This window comes from Ranitomeya variabilis, chromosome 3, assembly GCF_051348905.1.
Source record: "Ranitomeya variabilis isolate aRanVar5 chromosome 3, aRanVar5.hap1, whole genome shotgun sequence".
Taxonomy (NCBI): Eukaryota; Metazoa; Chordata; class Amphibia; order Anura; family Dendrobatidae; genus Ranitomeya; species Ranitomeya variabilis.
This window is the reverse complement of record NC_135234.1, coordinates 662,199,059-662,218,094: the sequence shown is the minus strand read 5'-3', so window position 1 is coordinate 662,218,094 and position 19,036 is coordinate 662,199,059. Positions and strand designations below refer to the sequence as shown.

The following is a 19,036-nucleotide window of genomic DNA, read 5'->3' as shown; positions in this document are numbered from 1 at the left end:
GGTAAACGATCACGACGCCCCACTTCGGCAGGGAGCCCTCCAGCAGCTCTCCGCGCGCTTCCCGCTCCACTTCCCGCTGGAACTCTGTGATCAGGTGGTTTCGATATTCCCCCCAGGGGAAGGGCCCGAGGTCATGCCCCCCCGGTGCATTGGTGCCAGACAGCGGGGACACCGGGGCGCCACTGGTCGCAGCAGTGGCCGGGTCGTGCGCAGGGGTGAGGTGGCCTCCCTGGGGATTGCGGCACTGGGTACCTTCACTTGCGGTAGCTCCTCCTGCGCCGCTTCCCTCTCTTGTGGAAGGCGTATGAATCGGGGACCGTCCAGGCACGGGATGCCCCATCGGCAGCTCCCACGGATACAAGTCTTCCAGCGGGGGCATATCGGAATAATCCACTGGTGACGGGGGTCGATGCGGGGCCATTCTTTTCTGCAGGCCTGCCCTGGTCTCCAGTCCCACCTCATCTGAGTCATAGTTTCGTTTCTTCGGTCTCCGCCCGCCATAGAAGATCAAGAGGCAGATCTCTCCTGTCGACGGGCCCGCCCTTAGGATGCAGCAATATTTAGACTGGGCGGCCATTGTCCTTCGCGCTCTTTAGTTTGTCTACGCCTATTCCACGCCCCTCTTCTCTTCCTGCGCTCTCCTCAGCGCTGTAATGGTGGCGGATTTTGGCGGTAAATGGCGCAGCACAGTCTTTACAATAAAGTACCGTCCAAGCACAGTAAATCACAGTTCCAAGGCACACATGACCTGATTCTTCAGGCTTAAGTAGATCCTGTTCGTGACGCCAAGTTGTAGCGCCCCCACTGCCGCAGGGCCGAGGGGTACCCGGTACCGGGCCTCTGAGTCTCTGCTCTGGGGTTGTCACGGTGGCTAGGCCCGGTCCGTGACCCTGCTGAGGGGCGTACAGTAATAGATGTGGGTAGATGATGGTGGTGGTGATGCTGTAGTGGTGCGGTGCAGTAAATAACGAGGACACCAAGTTGCAGTCTCTTTACCTCTTTACTGAAGATCTCTAGGTTCTCAGTCCGGAATCCGGATAACCAGGCTGTGCATGTCCGGCCGGTCCAATGGCACCTCCGGAGTTCTCTTAACAGGTGGAAATCTGTGCCTTCCTTCTAGCGCTATGTGTTGCGGTCCTTCCCTGCTGTGCTTACGGAAAGTCCCCACAACTGTTGTGTCCGTTTCTTAAGTTCCCTCACAACTCGATTAGATGATGTTCTGCTAATCCTCCGTCCCTCCCTGATATTACGGTTGGGACGGCACCCGTTTGACGGGTAGGCTCGGAGCTCTTCTGGGACCCTAGAGTCGCCCCTCTCCACAAGTTGCCCCCCAAGACTGCATAGGTGATTAAGATGAGACAGCCCGCCTTTGACTGACTGTCCTGCCGTTGGTTTAGAGTATTGCTTGAAGCTGAATATTGTAATACTCCCTCGGCGTTCCGGCCGCCGGTTGTGCGCCTCAGTAGGATGTTGCCTCGGTCTTACAGCACGACCCCTACTGGTATTCTCCTTGTTGCTTTGATCTCGTTTCTCACTCAGCACAATCTATCTCGCTTCCAATCCCTCCTTGGGCACCGCCGCTATGCTGAGCAGGCACGGTCCCGTTACGTTCGCTCAAGTTGCCAAGCCTCTGTCAGGATCCCACCCCTGACAGGGACCCTACTGAATCTTCTCCCACAACACCCTCTGCCACAAGGTGTTGCCTGGTTCCAACCCAGTCAGCTTTCTGTCTAACTTCCTGCCTGACCCCCAGTTTACCCACACTGGTGGGGAGTGGCCTAGTGAATAGAACCCTTAGCTCCCCCTGGTGGCCCGGCTGTGAAATGTATTGGTGTCTGTGATACCTGGTCAGATGAACTCCTTCAGTGCCATCAGACGTACCATAGCTCCCCTTAGTGGCGGAGCCACAGTACTGCAATGACCAGGACTCTGGGGCGCTGCACTTATATAACAAGTTATGCCTTACTCACATTCCCCATGTCTGGCGCTGGGTCTCTGACGCTGCTTCGGGTGTTTGTTATTTTCTGACATCACATTGACATCGCTGCAGACAATCAGTGAGGTCAGCAGCTCCATGAGTTGAGGTGCCGTTAACTCATGAAGAGCCACTAAGCTCAGTGATTAGCGGCAGCACTGACAATGTGACATCAGCCCTGCAGACAATAACAGACACTGGGAGCAATGGAGGAGACTCACCTCTGGACCCGTGGAGGGGGAGTAAAGTGCAGATTTTTTTTTTTAAACAAACTTCAGCAGTGGAACAGGGGTTTTCTGAGTTCGTAAAACCTTTTTAAGAGAATTGCAGCTGTGCCCGTTCCAGTGGTCATTCAATGTATGCCGTTAAAGAACCAGCAGCACTCTCAACAGTGTATTTTACCAAAGTGTTTGATACCGTGCCACACAAGAGGTTGGTACACAAAATGAGAATGCTGCGTCTGGGGGAAAGTGTGTGTAAATGGGTAAGTAACTGGCTTAGTGATAGATAGCAGAGGGTGGTTATAAATCAGGGGTCCTCAAACTACGGCCCACATGCGGCCAACCGAGGACATTTATCCGGGCTCCTGAGCCCAGCCGACACTGAACTTCACTATGGGCCCTGTAATCACAGGAATTCCTTGCCTGAGGAGGTGGTGATTGCAAACTCAGTTGAGGGGTTCAAGAGAGGCCTGGATGTCTCCCTGGAGCGTAACAATATTGTATCTTACAGTTATTAGGTTCTTTAGAAGGACGTAGTGTTAGGTGTCAAGTTCCCACCGAGGGAATCTCAAACTATGTCCTCTGCAGTCTCCCATTCTTCCCCAGCCACAGTGGAGTCTGCTCAGCCTAGACGTCGGTCCCAGCATCTGGCTCAAGCTGATACTGTGCGGCTGGTTACAGCTGCTGCCCCAGGTTTAGCCTTTGTAACCAGCATTAATCGGCAGCGAGCAGACATTCCAGGGACTAAGTCCTGCTTTTCATCTACTGAGCATGCCTGTGGGACGACCTGTCATTGGAGGTCGGAGGTCACATGCTCAGTTCCTGTAGCGGCTCTGATTGCACCACTAGGAAGGTCCCGGAAGCCTACAACTATAAAAGGATCGCATGGCCGCTCGGCCATGCGCTAGCATAAACCTGTAATCGTGTGTGTGGTAGTATGCCTGTTCTGGTGATTGCTCCTTAATCATTCCCATTCCTAGAGTTGTTGAATGTTCGCGAATGTTGGAGCTACCTAGCGCCTGACAGTGCTATCCTTAACACAAGAGCACGATCCTTACTGCGCCTAACCAGCAGCGACCGCCAGTGCAGCACCATGCGCAATTAGAGCACTTTCCTAACCACTGTAGGGGTGGTTAGTGGCCACTAACCATATTACATTCAGTATGTAAAATTTGGGGCAGGACACTGAGGGATTAGTGACCGGGCCATAAGCCATCAGCATGAATACCCAATCTGAGCACCACATGAAGACCCCCACAGGTTGCCCCGGAGCAGAAGCATATCATTAACTCAAAACTGAAAATAAAGATTTAAACAAGAACCACAAGACGGATTTCATCAACCAAGTATCATTATAATCAGTATAACGCCACCGACCTGACACTGTCTGTAGGTTACTGTGCACAATCCTGCTGACAGGTTCCTTTTAACAGTCAAAACATAACTAAGGTGGTCAGAAAGCAAAAAAACTAAATCCGCCATTGGCTCGTAGCAGGAGAGCAGTGAGTGTGATTAACCCCTTCAAGACCTTGCCCTTTTCCATTTTCGCGTTCTCGTTTTTTCGCTCCCCTCCTTCCCAGAGGCATAACTTTTTTATTTTTCCGTCAATATGGCCATGTGAGGGCTTGTTTTTTGCGGGACAAGTTGCACTTTTGAAAGACATCATGTACTAGAAAACGGGAAAAAATTCCAAGTGCGGTGAAATTGCAAAAAAAGGGCAATCCCACACTTGTTTTTTGCTAGGTTCACTAAATGCTAAAACAGACCTGCCATTATGATTATCCAGGTCATTACGAGTTCATAGACACCAAACATGTCTAGGTTGCATTTTATATAAGTATTTTTTTTTAATATAAAAATTCCGAACTTTGCTAAAAAAAAAAAATAAAAAAAAAATTTGCACAATTTTCCGATACCTGTAGCGGCTCCATTTTTTGTGATCTGGGGTTGGGTGAGGGCTTATTTTTTGCGTGCTGAGCTGACATTTTTAATAACATTTTGATGCAGATACGTTCTTTTGATCGCCCGTTATTACATTTTAATGCAATGTCATGGCGACCAAAAAACTTAATTCTGGCGTTTCGAATTTTTTTCTCGCTACGCCGTTTAGCGATCAGGTTAATCCTTTTTTTTAATTGATAGATCGGGCGATTCTGAACGCGGCGATACCAAAATATGTGTAGGTTTGATTTTTTTTTTTGTTTTGTTTTGAATGGGGGGTGATTTAAAAATATGAAAAAAATATAAGTTTAAAACATTTTTTTTTCACATTTGCCATGCTTCAATAGCCTCCATGGGAGTCTAGAAGCTGGCATAGCCTGATCGGCTCTGCTACATAGGACCGATCATCAGATCGCCCCTATGTAGTAGATTTACTGCATTGCTATGAGCGCCGACCACAGGGTGGCACTCACAGCAATCGGGCTTCAACAACCATAGAGGTCTCAAGGAGACCTCAGGTTGTCATGCCGACGCATTGCTGACCCCGATAATGTGACGGGGGTCGGCGATGCATGTATTTCTGGCCTGATGGCCGGAAGCGGTAGTTAAATGCCGCTGTCAGCATTTGACAGCGGCATTTAACTAGTTAATAGCAGCGGGTGAATCGCGATTCCACCCGCTGCTATTGTGGGCACATGTCAGCTGTTCAAAACAGCTGACAAGTCCTGAATTTGATGCGGGCTCACCGCCGGAGTCCACATCAAAGCAGGGGATCTGACCTCTGCAGTAATAGTACAGCGGAGGTCAGGAAGGGGTTAATCACTATGAGGTGTGAAAAGAACCTCTTAGGGTACTGTCACACAGTACCATTTTGATCGCTACGACGGCACGATCCGTGACGTCGCAGCGATCGTATGAATATCGCTCCAGCGTCGTAGACTGCGGTCACACGTTGCAATCACGGCGCTGGAGCGATGCCGAAGTCCCCGGTAACCAGGGTAAACATCGGGTAACTAAGCGCAGGGCCGCGCTTAGTAACCCGATGTTTACCGTGGTTACCAGCGTAAACGTAAAAAAAACAAACAGTACATACTTACATTCCGGTGTCTGTCCCCGGCGTTCTGCTTCTCTCCACTGTGTAAGCGCCATAGCCGGCAAGCACAGCGGTGACGTCAGACGTCACCGCTGTGCTCGCTTTCCGGCCGGCGCTCACACAGTGGAGAGAAGCTGAGACGCTGGAGGACAGACACCGGAATGTAAGTATGTACTGTTTGTTTTTTTACGTTTACGCTGGTAACCACGGTAAACATCGGGTTACTAAGCGCGGCCCTGCGCTTAGTTACCCGATGTTTACCCTGGTTACAAGCGAACACATCGCTGGATCGCTGTCACACACAACGATCCAGCGATGTCAGCGGGTGATCAAGCGACGAAAGAAAGTTCCACACGATCTGCTACGACGTACGATTCTCAGCAGGATCCCTGATCGCTGCTGCGTGTCAGACACTGCGATATCGTAACGATATCGCTAGAACGTCACGAATCGTACCGTCGTAGCGATCAAAATGGTACTGTGTGACAGTACCCTTAGTTAATGTATAAGTATAGTACAGTGCCTTGCGAAAGTATTCGGCTCCCTGGAACTTTTCAACCTTTTCCCACATATCATGCTTCAAACCTAAAGATACCAAATAAAAATTTTTGGTGAAGAATCAAGTGGAACACAATTGTGAAGTTGAACGAAATTTATTGGTTATTTTAAATTTTTGTAGAAAATAAAAAACTGAAAAGTGGGGCGTGCAATATTATTCGTCCCCTTTAATTTAATACTTTGTTGCACCACCTTTTGCTGCGATTACAGCTGCAAGTCGCTTGGGGTATGTCTCTATCAGTTTTGTACATCGAGAGACTGAAATTCTTGCCCATTCTTCCATGAGAAACAGCTCGAGCTCAGTGAGGTTTGATGGAGATCGTTTGTGAACAGCAGTTTTCAGCTCTTTCCACAGATTCTCCATTGGATTGAGGTCTGGACTTTGACTTGGCCATTCTAACACCTGGATACAATTATTTGTGAACCATTCCATTGTAGATTTTACTTTATGTTTGGGATCATTGTCTTGTTGGAAGACAAATCTCCGTCCCAGTCTCAGGTCTTTTTCAAGAATGGTCCTGTATTTGGCTCCATCCATCTTGCCATCAATTTTAACCATCTTCCCTGTCCCTGCTGAAGAAAAGCAGGCCCAAACCATGATGCTGCCACCACCATGTTTGTCAGTGGGGATGGTGTGTTCAGGGTGAGGAGCTGTGTTGACTTTACGCCAAATATATCGTTTGGCATTGTTGCCAAAAAGTTTGATTTTGGTTTCATCTGACCAGAGCACCTTCTTCCACATGTTTGGTTTGTCTCCCAGGTGGCTTGTTGCAAACTTTAACCCCTTTCTGCCATTGGACATACTATCCCGTCCATGTGACCTGGGACTTACTATCTCATCCATGGGAATTATGTCATAGGTGATCAGCCTCGCTCACGGAGGAAGCGCAGCTGATCGCGGCCGGGTGTCAGCTGATTATCACAGCTGACATCCGCACTATGTAAACATGATCGCAGCGTTCCGGTGGCATAGGGAAGCATCGCACAGGGAGGGGGCTCCCTGCATGCTTCACTGAGATCCTCGGAACAACGCGATTTTTATCACATTGATCTGAGGGTCTCCTCCATTCTCCTCCCTGCAGGCCCCGAATCCAAGATGGCCACGGGGGTCCTTCATGGAGGTGGCTTGCGAGCGCCTGCTGAGAGCGATCTGACACTATACAATGATGTCCCACCCTGGGACAAAGTAAAAAAAAAATTAAAAAAAATGACACTGTAAAAATATATATATAAAAAAATTCACACATTTCTTTATGTAAATAAATAAATAAAAAAACAATAAAAGTACAGATATTTAGTATGGCCACGTCCGTAACGACCCGACCTATAAAACTGTCCCACTAGTTAACCCCTTCCGTGAACACCGTAAAAAAAAAAGAGGCAAAAAACGATGCTTTATCATCATACCGCCGAACAAAACGTGGAATAACACGCGATTAAAAAGACGGATATAAACAGGGTACCGGTGAAAACGTCACCTTGTCCCGCAAAAAACGAGCCGTCATACAGCGTGAACAGCAAAAAAAAAAGTTATAGCCCTTAGAATAAAGCGATGCAAAAATAATTATTTTTTATATAAAATAGTTTTTATTTTCTAAAAGCGCCAAAACAAAAAAAATGATATAAATTAGATATCGTTGTAATCGTACTGACCCAAAGAATAAGACGGCTTTATCAATTTTACCGAACGCGGAACGGTATAAACGCCCCCCCATAAAAAGAAATTCACGAATTGCTGGTTTTTGTTCATTCTGCCTCACAAAAATCGGAATAAAAAGCGATAAAAAATGTCACAAAACAAGATATCACATGATTCTGTGGACAAAAATATGGAAAAATTATAGCTCTCAAAATGTGGTGATGCAAAAAAACTATTTTTTTCAATAAAAAGCGTCTTTTATGTGTGACAGCTGCCAAATATAAAAACCCACTATAAATAGTAAATCAAACCCCTCTTTATCACCGCCTCTTAGTTAGGGAAAAATAATACAATTAAAAAAATGTATTTATTTCTATTTTCCCATTAGGGTTAGAGTTAAGGCTAAAGTTAGGGTTTGGGGGCTACAGTTAGGGTTGGGGTTAAAGTTAGGGTTGGGGCTAAAGTTAGGGTTTGGATTACATTTATGTTTGGGATTAGGGGTGTTTCAGGGTTAGGGGTGTGGTTAGGGTTATGGTTGGGATTAGGGTTAGGGGTGTGTTGGAGTTAGGGGTTTGGTTAGGGTTGGGATTAGGGTTAGCGGTGTGTTGGGGTTAAGAGTGTGTTGGGGTTAGGGGTATGGTTAGGGTTGGCATTAGGGTTAGGGGCATGTTTGGGTTAGAGGTGTGGTTAGGGTTATGGTTAGGGTTGGGATTAGGAGTGTGTTCGGGTTAGGGTTGGAGTTAGAATTGGGGAGTTTCCACTGTTTAGGCACATCAGGTGTCTCCAAACGCCATATGGCGTCCGATCTCAATTACAGCCAATTCTGCATTGAAAAATTAAAACAGTGCTCCTTCCCTTCCAAGCTCTCTTGTATGCTCAAACAGGGGTTTACCCCAACATATGGGGTATCAGCGTACTCAGGACAAATTGGACAACAACTTTTGGGGCCCAATTTCTCTTGGTACCCTTGGGAAAATAAAAATTTGGGGGCTAAAAAAATCATTTTTGTGGGGAAAAAAAAGATTTTTTGTTTTCACGGCTCTGCATTATAAGCTGTAGTGAAACACTTGGGGGTTCAAAGTTCTCACAACATATCTAGATAAGTTCCTTGGGGGGGTCCAGTTTCCAATATGGGGTCACTTGTGGGGGTTTCTACTGTTTAGATACATCAGGGGCTCTGCAAACGCAACGTGACGCCAACAGACCATTCCATCTAAGTCTGCATTCCAAACGGCGCTCCTTCCCTTGCGAGCTCTTCCATGCGCCCAAATGGTGGTTCCCCCCACATATTGGGTATCAGCGTACTCAGGACAAATTGGATAACAACTTTTGGGGTCCAATTTCTCCTGTTACCCTTGGGAAAATATAAAACTGGGGGCTAAAATATCAGTTTTGTGGGGAAAAAAAGGATTTTTTTATTTTCACGACTCTGTGTTATAAACTGTAGTGAAACTGTAGTCAAAATTCTCACAACACTAGATAAGTTGCTTAGGGGTCTACTTTCCAAAATGGTGTCACTTTTGGGGGGTTTCCAGTGTTTAGGCACATCAGGGGCTCTCCAAACCGCTCCTTCACTTCCGAGCTCTGCTATGCGCCTAAACAGTGGTCCCCCTCCACATATAGGGTATCTGCTTACTCAGGACAAATTGTACAACAACTTTTGGGGTCCAATTTCTTCTGTTACCATTGGTAAAATTCAACAAATTGGATCTGAAGTAAATTTTTTGTGAAAAAAGTTAAATGTTAACTTTTTTTAAACATTCCAAAAATTCCTGTGAAACACGTGAAGGGTTAACAAACTTCTTGATTGTGGTTTTGAGCACCTTGAGGGGTGTAGTTTTTAGAACGGTGTCACACTTGGGTATTTTCTATCATATAGACCCCTCAAAGTGACTTCAAATGTGATGTGGTCCCTAAAAAAAAAATGGTGTTGTAAAAATGAGAAATTGCTGGTCAACTTTTAACCCTTATAACTCCCTAACAAAAAAAATGTTGGTTCCAAAATTGTGCTGATGTAAAGAAGACATGTGGGAAATGTTACATATTAAGTATTTTGTGTGACATATCTCTGTGATTTAAGGGCATGAGAATTCAAAGTTGGAAAATTGCGAAATTTTCGCCAAATTTCCGTTTTTTTCACAAATAAACGCATATAATGTCAAGGAAATTTTACCACTAACATGAAGTACAATATGTCACGAGAAAACAGTGTTAGAATGAAGGGGATCCATGCAAGCGGTCCAGAGTTATAACCTCATAAAGGGACAGTGGTCAGAATTGTAAAAATTGGCCTAGTCGTTAACATGCAAACCATCCTTGGGGTTAAGGGCTTAAACGACACTTTTTATGGATATCTTTGGCAAATGGCTTTCTTCTTGCCACTCTTCCATAAAGGCCAGATTTGTGCAGTGTACGACTGATTGTTGTCCTATGGACAGACTGTCCGACCTCAGCTGTAGATCTCTGCAGTTCATCCAGAGCATCTCTGATCAGTCTTCTCCTTGTTTGAGATGAAAGTTTAGAGGGACGGCCGGGTCTTGGTAGGTTTGCAGTGGTATGATACTCCTTCCATTTCAATATGATCGCTTGCACAGTGCTCCTTGGGATGTTTAAAGTTTTGGAAATCATTTTGTATCCAAATCCGGCTTTAAACTTCTCCACAACAGTATCACGGACCTGCCTGTTGTGTTCCTTGGTCTTCATGATGCTCTCTGTGCTTCAAACAGAACCCTGAGACTATCACAGAGCAGGTGCATTTATACGGAGACTTGATTACACACAGGTGGATTATATTTATCACCATTAGGCATTTAGGACAACATTGGATCATGCAGAGATCCACTGGTGGACACTGATGAAAGAGGGCCCTTGTTTGCACAGTAAATGGAATCTGCAATTGCAATAGCTCATTAAAATGCAAAATTCCACCTGCCTTGAAGTTAGAAATGAGCCCCCCTACCTATTGGGCCCCTGTGCGGCTGCACAAGTTGCACCAATGATATGTCCGCCCATGCAGAGATCCACAATGAATTTCTGGAGTGAGTTTGCTGCACTGAAAGGGGCTGAATAATATTGCATGCCCCACTTTTCAGTTTTTGAATTTCCCCAAAAATTTAAAATAACAAATACATTTCATTCAACTTCACAATTGTGTTCCACTTGTTATTGATACGTCACCTTTATGTATGAAGCATGATATGTGGGAAAAGGTTGAAAAGTTCCAGGGAGCCAAATACTTTCGCAAGGCACTGTAAATACCGCAGGCCTCATTCACACTTATTTCTCTTAGCACTACCATTTTTTCACGTACGTATTTAAACAGGGACAAGGCCTAAGGCCAGGATCACACATACGCGAAATACGGCCGAGTCTCGCAGGTGAAAACCCAGCTCTGGCGCCGGCACTCCGGAGCAGCGCGTGCAGCCGCACAGCAATACATGGATCTGCATGCTCTGCTCCGGAGTGCCGGAGCCAGAGCTGGATTTTCACCTGCGAGACTCGGCCGTATCTCGCGTATGTGTGATCCCGGCGTAAAGATGTTACTAGCACCTAAAAAAAATGCAGACCTTTATACAGTTATGAGTATTAAGAAAAAAGGTTAAAAGATTAACCGCTTCCTGTCGTGGACAAATTTTTGGTTTTGCAATTTATTTTTTTTCTCATCATTTTTTTACATTTTCTATTGACATAGCCATATGTAGGCTTGTTTTTTTGTGAGATAAGTTATTGTTTTGAATGGCACTGTTCATTTTATTATATATTATACTAGCATACGGAAATAAGATTCCAAGGGAGGTGAAATGGTAAAAATAGCAATGTCAATTTTCTAATTTGACACATTACTACATTTATGGCGATGCCAAAATTGCAGATTTATTTTTGCTGATTGGAGCTGTGTGAGGGACTGTTTTTTTTGTGGCGAGCTGATGTTCTTATTGATATCATTTTGGAGTTCATATAATGTTTTGATCACTTTTTATTGCATTATAATAGGGAGGCACGGTGGCTGAAAATAAAATTGCTTTGGATTTTTTTTCTCTCTACAGTGCTTACTGTATTGGACTTTTATAGACACAACAGTTGATTCAAATTTTTATACATTTTTTACAAATAGTTTTAGAAACTTTTTTTTGTATTTTCTTTTTAGCCCCCATAGATTGCTTGTTCTATATACTGCAATTCTACTCTGCGTCAGAGTAGGACTGAGACGACAACCCTGGAGGCCTGTGGCTGTCAGACAACTCATTGGCACCCGGCAATCATGTCGGAGGGGAGGATGGGAGACGGTGCACACGTCATTTGAATGCTGCTGTCAGTGATTTACAGTGGCATCTAAATAGTTAAACAGCAATGGGATCTAGCTCTGACCACTGCTGTTACAAGCAAATGTATTGACTTAGCACCTGCGTCTGCTCCATACATGGAGCCCTGACAAAAGACACAGTATTACTCTATACATCGAGAAGGCATTAAAGGGGTACTGGAGGGCTGTTGACGTGACATCTACTGATACATGCCAGGACATCTGCGATCGCACATATTGCCTTATTTGATAGGGTACCCTCATATGAGGCGGGGCAGTGAGACACCCAGTCTGTGCATGTGTTATATGGTCGATTGTTTTATATGATTTCTGCAGCGATCCGCTGATTGTCACCCACTTCTATCTGGAAAAGGGTGATCGTCACAAAAATTTAGGATGTAAGCAATAACACATTAATGATGCAAAATGAGGTTTCAGACCTTGACCATAAACTGTATTTCACTTTAATAAACTAGTAGAAGAGATTACCTCCAGCAGACGTTGTACCCCAGCCGGTGATAAAGCATTTTGCCAAAGGGTCTATCGGTATTGCCCGTGTTGCCAGGCAGACGGGTTGGACATAATCTGTGTATTTAACTGAATGTTGTAGTTCCAACAAAACAAGATCACTATCCATAGTCCCAAAGACAAAGTCTCCGTGAATTATAATACGTTTGATTTGGGATATTTGCCTTGTAGCATCTGGTTTGGATACATCATGTAATCCAAAAACTGCTCTCCAATACCTGTGATTTCTACAAGAGGGAAGGATTATGGTATTAGTACAGATCCAACATGTGTGACCTCTGAGTAGTAAACTTCTGCAGAACGCCATATCAATATATGGCCAGGGTCACACTAGCTTATTGCATCCGATGCGCGAGAGCATCTTATGTGATATGCTAATGACCCTCGGCTCCTGCTCTGCTGCGAGCGGGAGCCGAGAGTCATGATACTGTGGTGCGAGCCTCTCACAGAGAGCGGATCGGAGCACAGCTGCGAAGGAGGCGGAGGAACTAATTTCTCCATCTCCTCCATTGCCGGGGTCCGCGTTTAACGCACATCACTCGGATGATATCTGAGTGATGTGCGTTGTCTCACTCGCACCCATAAGCTTATATGGGTGCGAGTAAGCCGTGAGTCGGCCGAGTGTCCGTGACTGTCTCGAACCGAGGAAAACTGCCAATAAAAAATCGGCTGCTGGGAGCTGCCCCATAGTTTAACATTGGTCCAAGTGCAATGCGATTTTTTATCGCATTGCCCTCTTCCGTTTTAATCGCCAGTGTGACCCCGGCCTATAAAAGAGCCTTTATCTGCACATGCATTTTAACCCCAGATATATGTGGATTGTGAAGTGGATCCTGCAGCAAAATCCACATTAAAAACTTATATTTGACAAGCTTCCTATTGATTTTAATAGGAGAAAGTTCCTTTATTGCATGTGGTGATGTTTATTTCCACATTTTTAAGCTTCTGCTATTAAGATCAATGGGTTTCTTATTCAAAGAGTCTCTGAAGCAGTTTTTGATGAGGACTTTCAAGCAGACTCTGCTTCAAATTTTTCCTAAAAAACTGTGAGAATATACACTTATTCAGGTTTCACATTTACGTCTGTTCACGCAGCGTACGATCCGCATAGATCCGCATGCGTCATGCGTACCTATCTTTAAGATAGTGTACGCATGGACATACGTTTGTATGTGTTCGCATGCTTTTGCGTACGCATGCGTTTTTTCGTGGTGTGCGGTGGGGCATGGCGAACGCAGCATGTTACATTTTTGGAACCGTCAAAAATCAGTCAAATATGCGGAGGCATGCGCATGCGGATGAGTACGTAAAAAAACCCATAACTATCTATGGGAACGCATGCCTACGCAAGTACATGCGTAGGCATGCGTTCGATGTGCTTGAGTACTTCGGACTGCGCATGTCCAGGAACTGTTCCTTGATATCGAACTGGATAATATCGAACGCATGCACATAAAAAGCGCAAAAAGCGCTGTTTGTTTGCCATCATGCAAAAGCTGATGCAGATAAAAACGTGCGTTAGCATGCGTTTGCGGTAGCGGATGATACACTGTGCACATAGACGCAAATGTGAAACTAGCCTTATTGAATGTGTATGCAATGTTTTTTTCAGACAGTTTTTTCCAACAGAAAGAAGCTTTAGGAAACACCAGTGTTCTTTTGATCAGTTCCTGAGCAATTTTATGTCCTTTTTGGCCATCTGCATTTTTTTAGCCTTCCCATTGCCTTGTAGAGAACTTTCAGGACGGAAGACACCTGAAGAACAGTCAGCTCACTTCTTTTAAAGGGAACCTGTCACCAGAAAACACCAACGTTACTTACTAGTAGCCGTTTTTTCCAGAACCCATGACAGCACATCTGAGAGAGGGATCCGCCCAGCAAGGACAGGTAACCTACTGAAATAAAAGGGTGGTAGCTCTCCCCCGTATCAGTTGGGTTACAGAGCATGAGAGGACCTCCAGGTTAATTTACATACATAACCACCACCACATTATAAAAAAAAAAACAATTTATAGTGCATATCCATATGGTGATAAGAGGGTAGGGGGATACACAGGTGCTGTCATGGGTTATGGAAAAAAGGCTACCGGTAAGTAACTTGGTGTTTTCCCTTCATCCATGACAGCACACCTGAGAGATTTTTGGAGAATTGAAATACCTTAGGGGGGGACCACCGCTTGCAACGCCCTTCTACCAAAGGTTAAGTCAGCAGAGGATAGATCCAATCTACAGTGCCTAAAGAAGGTGGATGGTGAGGACAAGGTAGCGACCTTACAAATTCGATCAATCGATACCTCCGCTTTCTCTACCCAGGTAGGCACAGCTCTGGTGGAATGAACCTTGATACCGTCAGGGATCGGAAAACAACTAGCAGAATATGCTCAACTAATGGCTTCCCTAATCCATCTGGCAATGGTACCTTTTGCTACCCCGTAACCCTTCCTATTACCCAGGAAGGCTACAAACAGGGACTGGGCTTTCCGCCACTGGCTAGTCATAGATTTATACTGCAACTGTGCCCTTCTGACGTCAAGATCATGAAATTTCTCCTCTCCCCAAATTCTTTGTGTTATTACAGCAGGAGGGCAGGATAATCTCGACTCCAATGAAATGTCGATGCTACCTTAGGAAGATAAGCCGGATCAGGTCTTAATACGACTCTATCCTTATTTATCTGCGTATAAGGAGGGTATGTACAGTAGAAAAGGCATGTAAGTCGCTTACCCTACGGGCTGATATCAATGCTACTAATATGATTGTTTTGAGGGTAAGTTATTTGGCTAAAAACTTCTGCAAAGGTTCAAACGGTGCTTTGGTCAATGCCTCTAGTACCAGGTTCAGATCCCATGGGGGAACCCTAGGGATTGGGACTGACCTAGACCTATCACAGGATTTTATGAATCTTGATATCCATCAATTGGCCACAATGTTACACCTATATAATGTCCCTAAAGCTGATACTTGGACCTTAAGGGTACTAGTAGCCAATCCTAGTTTAAGCCCCATCTGAAGCAACTCTAGGATGGGACCGATTGGAGTCTTTTGACCTAAGGGCTTCCCTAAAAAGTCTAGAAATTTTTTCCATGTCCTGCCATAAATTTTCATTGTTGTGTGTTTTCTATTTCTTAGCAAGTTGGAAACTACCCCTGGCGAAATCCCCTTGTTACTCAGTATTGTCCTTTCAAATTCCACACTGCTAGATGGAAGCCCTTAGCTTGAGTGTGGAATACTAGCCCCTGCATAAGAAGGTCTGGGATCTCTGGCAGAACCCAAGGATTTGACAATGACATTACTCTTAGTAGGGAAAACCATGGTCTTTTTGGCCAGAAAGGGGCAATCAAAATCACTCTCGCCTGATCCTCCCTCATCTTTTTCACGACTGCTGGAATCATCTCTATCGGAGGAAAGGCATAAGCAATCCTGAAGTCCCAGGGAATCTGGAGGGCATCTATCGTATACGAGATTTCCTTTAGGTCCAGTGAACAGAATTTTATTACCTTTCTGTTGTGTCTGTCGGCAAACAAATCTATTTCTGGCAATCCCCATAGATGAACTATCTGCTGAAACGCTGATAAGTTTAGGGCCCATTCCCCCAGTTTCAGCTTGTTGTGGCTTAGAAAGTCTGCCCTGGTGTTTTCCGCCCCCTTTATGTGCAGTGCTGTAAGGGACAAAAGATGTTGCTTTGCTATCTGGAATATTTTGTTTGTAGCTTCCATTAGGGAGTAGGACCTTGTTCCCCCCCTGGTGGTTGATATATGCCATTGTAGCCAGATTGTCCAACATGATGCAGATGTGGCGACCCAGAAGTAGAGGAAAAAAGCTTTCTAGAGCCCTTCCCAACTCCCAGAATTCTTTTAGATTTGATGAACATACTTTCTCAGGGAGTGCCCATGACCCCTGAAGTGCATGACTCCTCAGGTGTTCCCCCCAACCCGAGAGGCTTGTATCTGTTGTTATAAAGTCATTTACGCTCCCTTCTAAACACCCTTTTAGAGATCTCTGTGCAGACAGGATTTCCCACTGGAGTTATTTGGTGTGGAATTAGGCCCATCTGACTGCTGGGATGCAGGATGTTAGGATTCCCAACAGGGACATGGCTTTCCTTAGGGACATTTTTGGAAGCTCTATGGCTGCTGATGCCAGGTTCACAACCTTATCCACCTTGTCCTTGGGTAAGAAACAGGCCTGTACTTTGAAGTTCAGAACAAGGCTCAGGAAGGTCTGTATTCTTAAGGGTCTTGATTTTTCAGTGTTCACCATCCAGCCCAGATTTTGTAAGATGGCTGTAACCTCTTTCAACTGAGTGGCACAGTGGTCCTCCGATCTTCCTACTATGAGGACATTGTTGAGATAAGGAACAATGACTGTGTTCTGGATATGTAGGAAGGCTGTCATCTCTGCTATCACTTTGGTGAACACCCTCGGATCTGCATTAAACTCACTGAGCTGGACTGCGGTGAACTCACTGACATTTTCTCACGGTGCTAAGGTTCCCGCACTTCAGCCCGGCTTTGAACGCAGCCTCAGTGACCTTTCATTCATCTGTGGCTCTCAGCCTGGACATTCACATCTTGGCACCGTCCAGGTTGAAAACAGTTTATCCTCAGACATGGATTACAGCTTGGGCCAGAACAACGGAGAGGCGAGGGATATGGTCATTTTTTTATTTTTGTTTTGTTACAGGAGACGAGGGCTTCAATGGAACTGGCATTAGGGAAGTATAACTGTGTTTGTTATTTTTAAATAAAAAAGGATAAGTGTGTTTTGTTTTTATTTTAAATAAAGGACTTTAAACTTGCTGTGTGTTTATTTACAATGCAACTATAGGATTAATAATAGAGAGGCGTCTTCTAAACTGTGGGCTTGGTGTCACCTGACAATACAAACGTGACATCAACTGACCAGATATGAACCCCACTTGCCATCGCCACAGGGCAAGAGGGAAAAGACAAGCAAAGCGCCAGAGTTGGCGCATCTAATAGATGTGCCTGTTCTGGGCCGCTGCGGGCTGCTGTTTTTAGGCTGGGGGGGCCAATATCAATGGCCCCTTACTAGACTGAGAATACTAGCCCCCAGCTGTTTGCTTTAGCTTGGCTGGTTGTCAAAAAAGGGGGGGACCCTATGCCGCTTTTAAAATTATTTAAAAAATGGTGTGGGGACCCCTCTATTCTTAATAACCAGCCTTGCTAAAGCTGACAGCTGAGGGTTGCAGCCTGCAGCTGTCAGTTTTGCATGGTTGGTTATAAAAAATAAAGGGGAATCCTACATAATTTTTTTTTTAATTTATAGCAATGTTTTTTATACTCACATCAGCAACCGCCTTCTCTCACTGTTATCAGATGAATTCAACTCTCAACATTCTCCTCTGCTAGCGCTGATCGCAATGAGAGCAGAGGAGAATGATGAGAGTTGTCTTCAACACCCGGTGTCGGGGAACAGCACTAACACTACCGCTGCTTCACAGGTGCCGGTATGTGTGATACTGATGTAGCACACGGGAAGCACACGGTTGCCAAACGTATGCCACAAGTATTACATACAGGGACACTGGTATCTCTGGTACTGGTACATGTGAAAGAGCCCTAACATGGTGCCTGCAGATTGGACTGCATTTTTCTGGTGACAGGTTCCCTTTAACCACTTGGTGTCTTAGAAAATGTGAAGAGGTTAAAAGACTCTCAAAAGACTAAACATCTGCACAACAAATGTTTTGACACAGAAATACATATGTTCATTCGTTTGAGCTTTTTAGTTAGCACTTTTTCAGATGGGTTTTGGAGTCGACCTGCCTGAAAAAGACATCACAAGCACATAACCTTTAGGGTATGTGCTAATACCACTGTGGTTTCTATTGTGGAAATGGAGGGGAATATCCACACCTTTCACCCTTTTCATTGCAAAGTATTGTAAATCTGCCAGACAGTCATTTTATGCTGCAGATTTTCACTGAAATGTACAGATGTGATTTTGAATAATACACAGCAATTCCTGTCCACACTGAAAATTAGTGATATATACACCCCATCTGCTCATATATTCTAAAAGGCATTGGGGATGAAGGAATCAGAGAACAAATCCTTTAGATGCAGGGCTGCTTTTTAGGGGTCAGTTCACACAAGGAAAATTTATTGCAGAAATTTCAGTGAATGGAATGATTTCTATTTATCTCAATGGAGCGGTTTCTAAAGCATGTTCAGTATTTCTAGATGCATACAATGGCATAGTTAAAAAAAATGTCTGCAACAAATCTGCCATGTATAAATACATCCTCTGAAAGATGAGGACTACATTTTGGAGCAGTACTTAATATCTGCAGTCTGCCTTATGTAGACAAACCAGAACTAGGACCGCTCAACACTGGCATATTGTAAATGGTATTTCAAAAACCAGGTTTCTTGTCAGTACTTCAACCAGGTGGATGTTCTAATTAGGCAGCATCCATTAGGGTAAGAGAGGCTGAAACAGTGTAAAAAAGTATACAAATGTACTTATCTTAAAACGCAGTCCATATACTCACAAATCACATTTTGATACTTAGTACATCAAACAGAAGAACCACATCAGAACCATAAGCTTAACTTTCAGCCCAACCCTTGGTTTCGCACTGTTGGCTTTTTCCAGGGGCATGTCATTCCCCTAAACTAAGAAAGTGTGAAACCTTGGATCAGGCAGGAAACTGAGCTTATGGCTCCTTTTCCTGATTTGCATTTTATTGATATGTTGATTATCTTGAGTACTGCATTTTAAAATAAAGATACAAGTGCTTCTCACTAAATTA

At 44.7% G+C, this 19,036-nt stretch overlaps 1 protein-coding gene across 3 annotated transcripts in view; it reads right to left on the bottom strand.

Moving 5' to 3' along the window:
* Window positions 1–19,036, bottom strand: part of TMPRSS12 (transmembrane serine protease 12) — a 72,522-nt gene that overhangs the window by 38,484 nt on the left and 15,002 nt on the right. For all 3 annotated transcript variants that reach the window (XM_077297846.1, XM_077297844.1, XM_077297845.1), the window contains exon 3: window positions 12,220–12,485. In XM_077297846.1, the coding sequence (XP_077153961.1) occupies window positions 12,220–12,485 (266 nt within the window). The remainder of the gene's footprint in view (window positions 1–12,219; window positions 12,486–19,036) is intronic.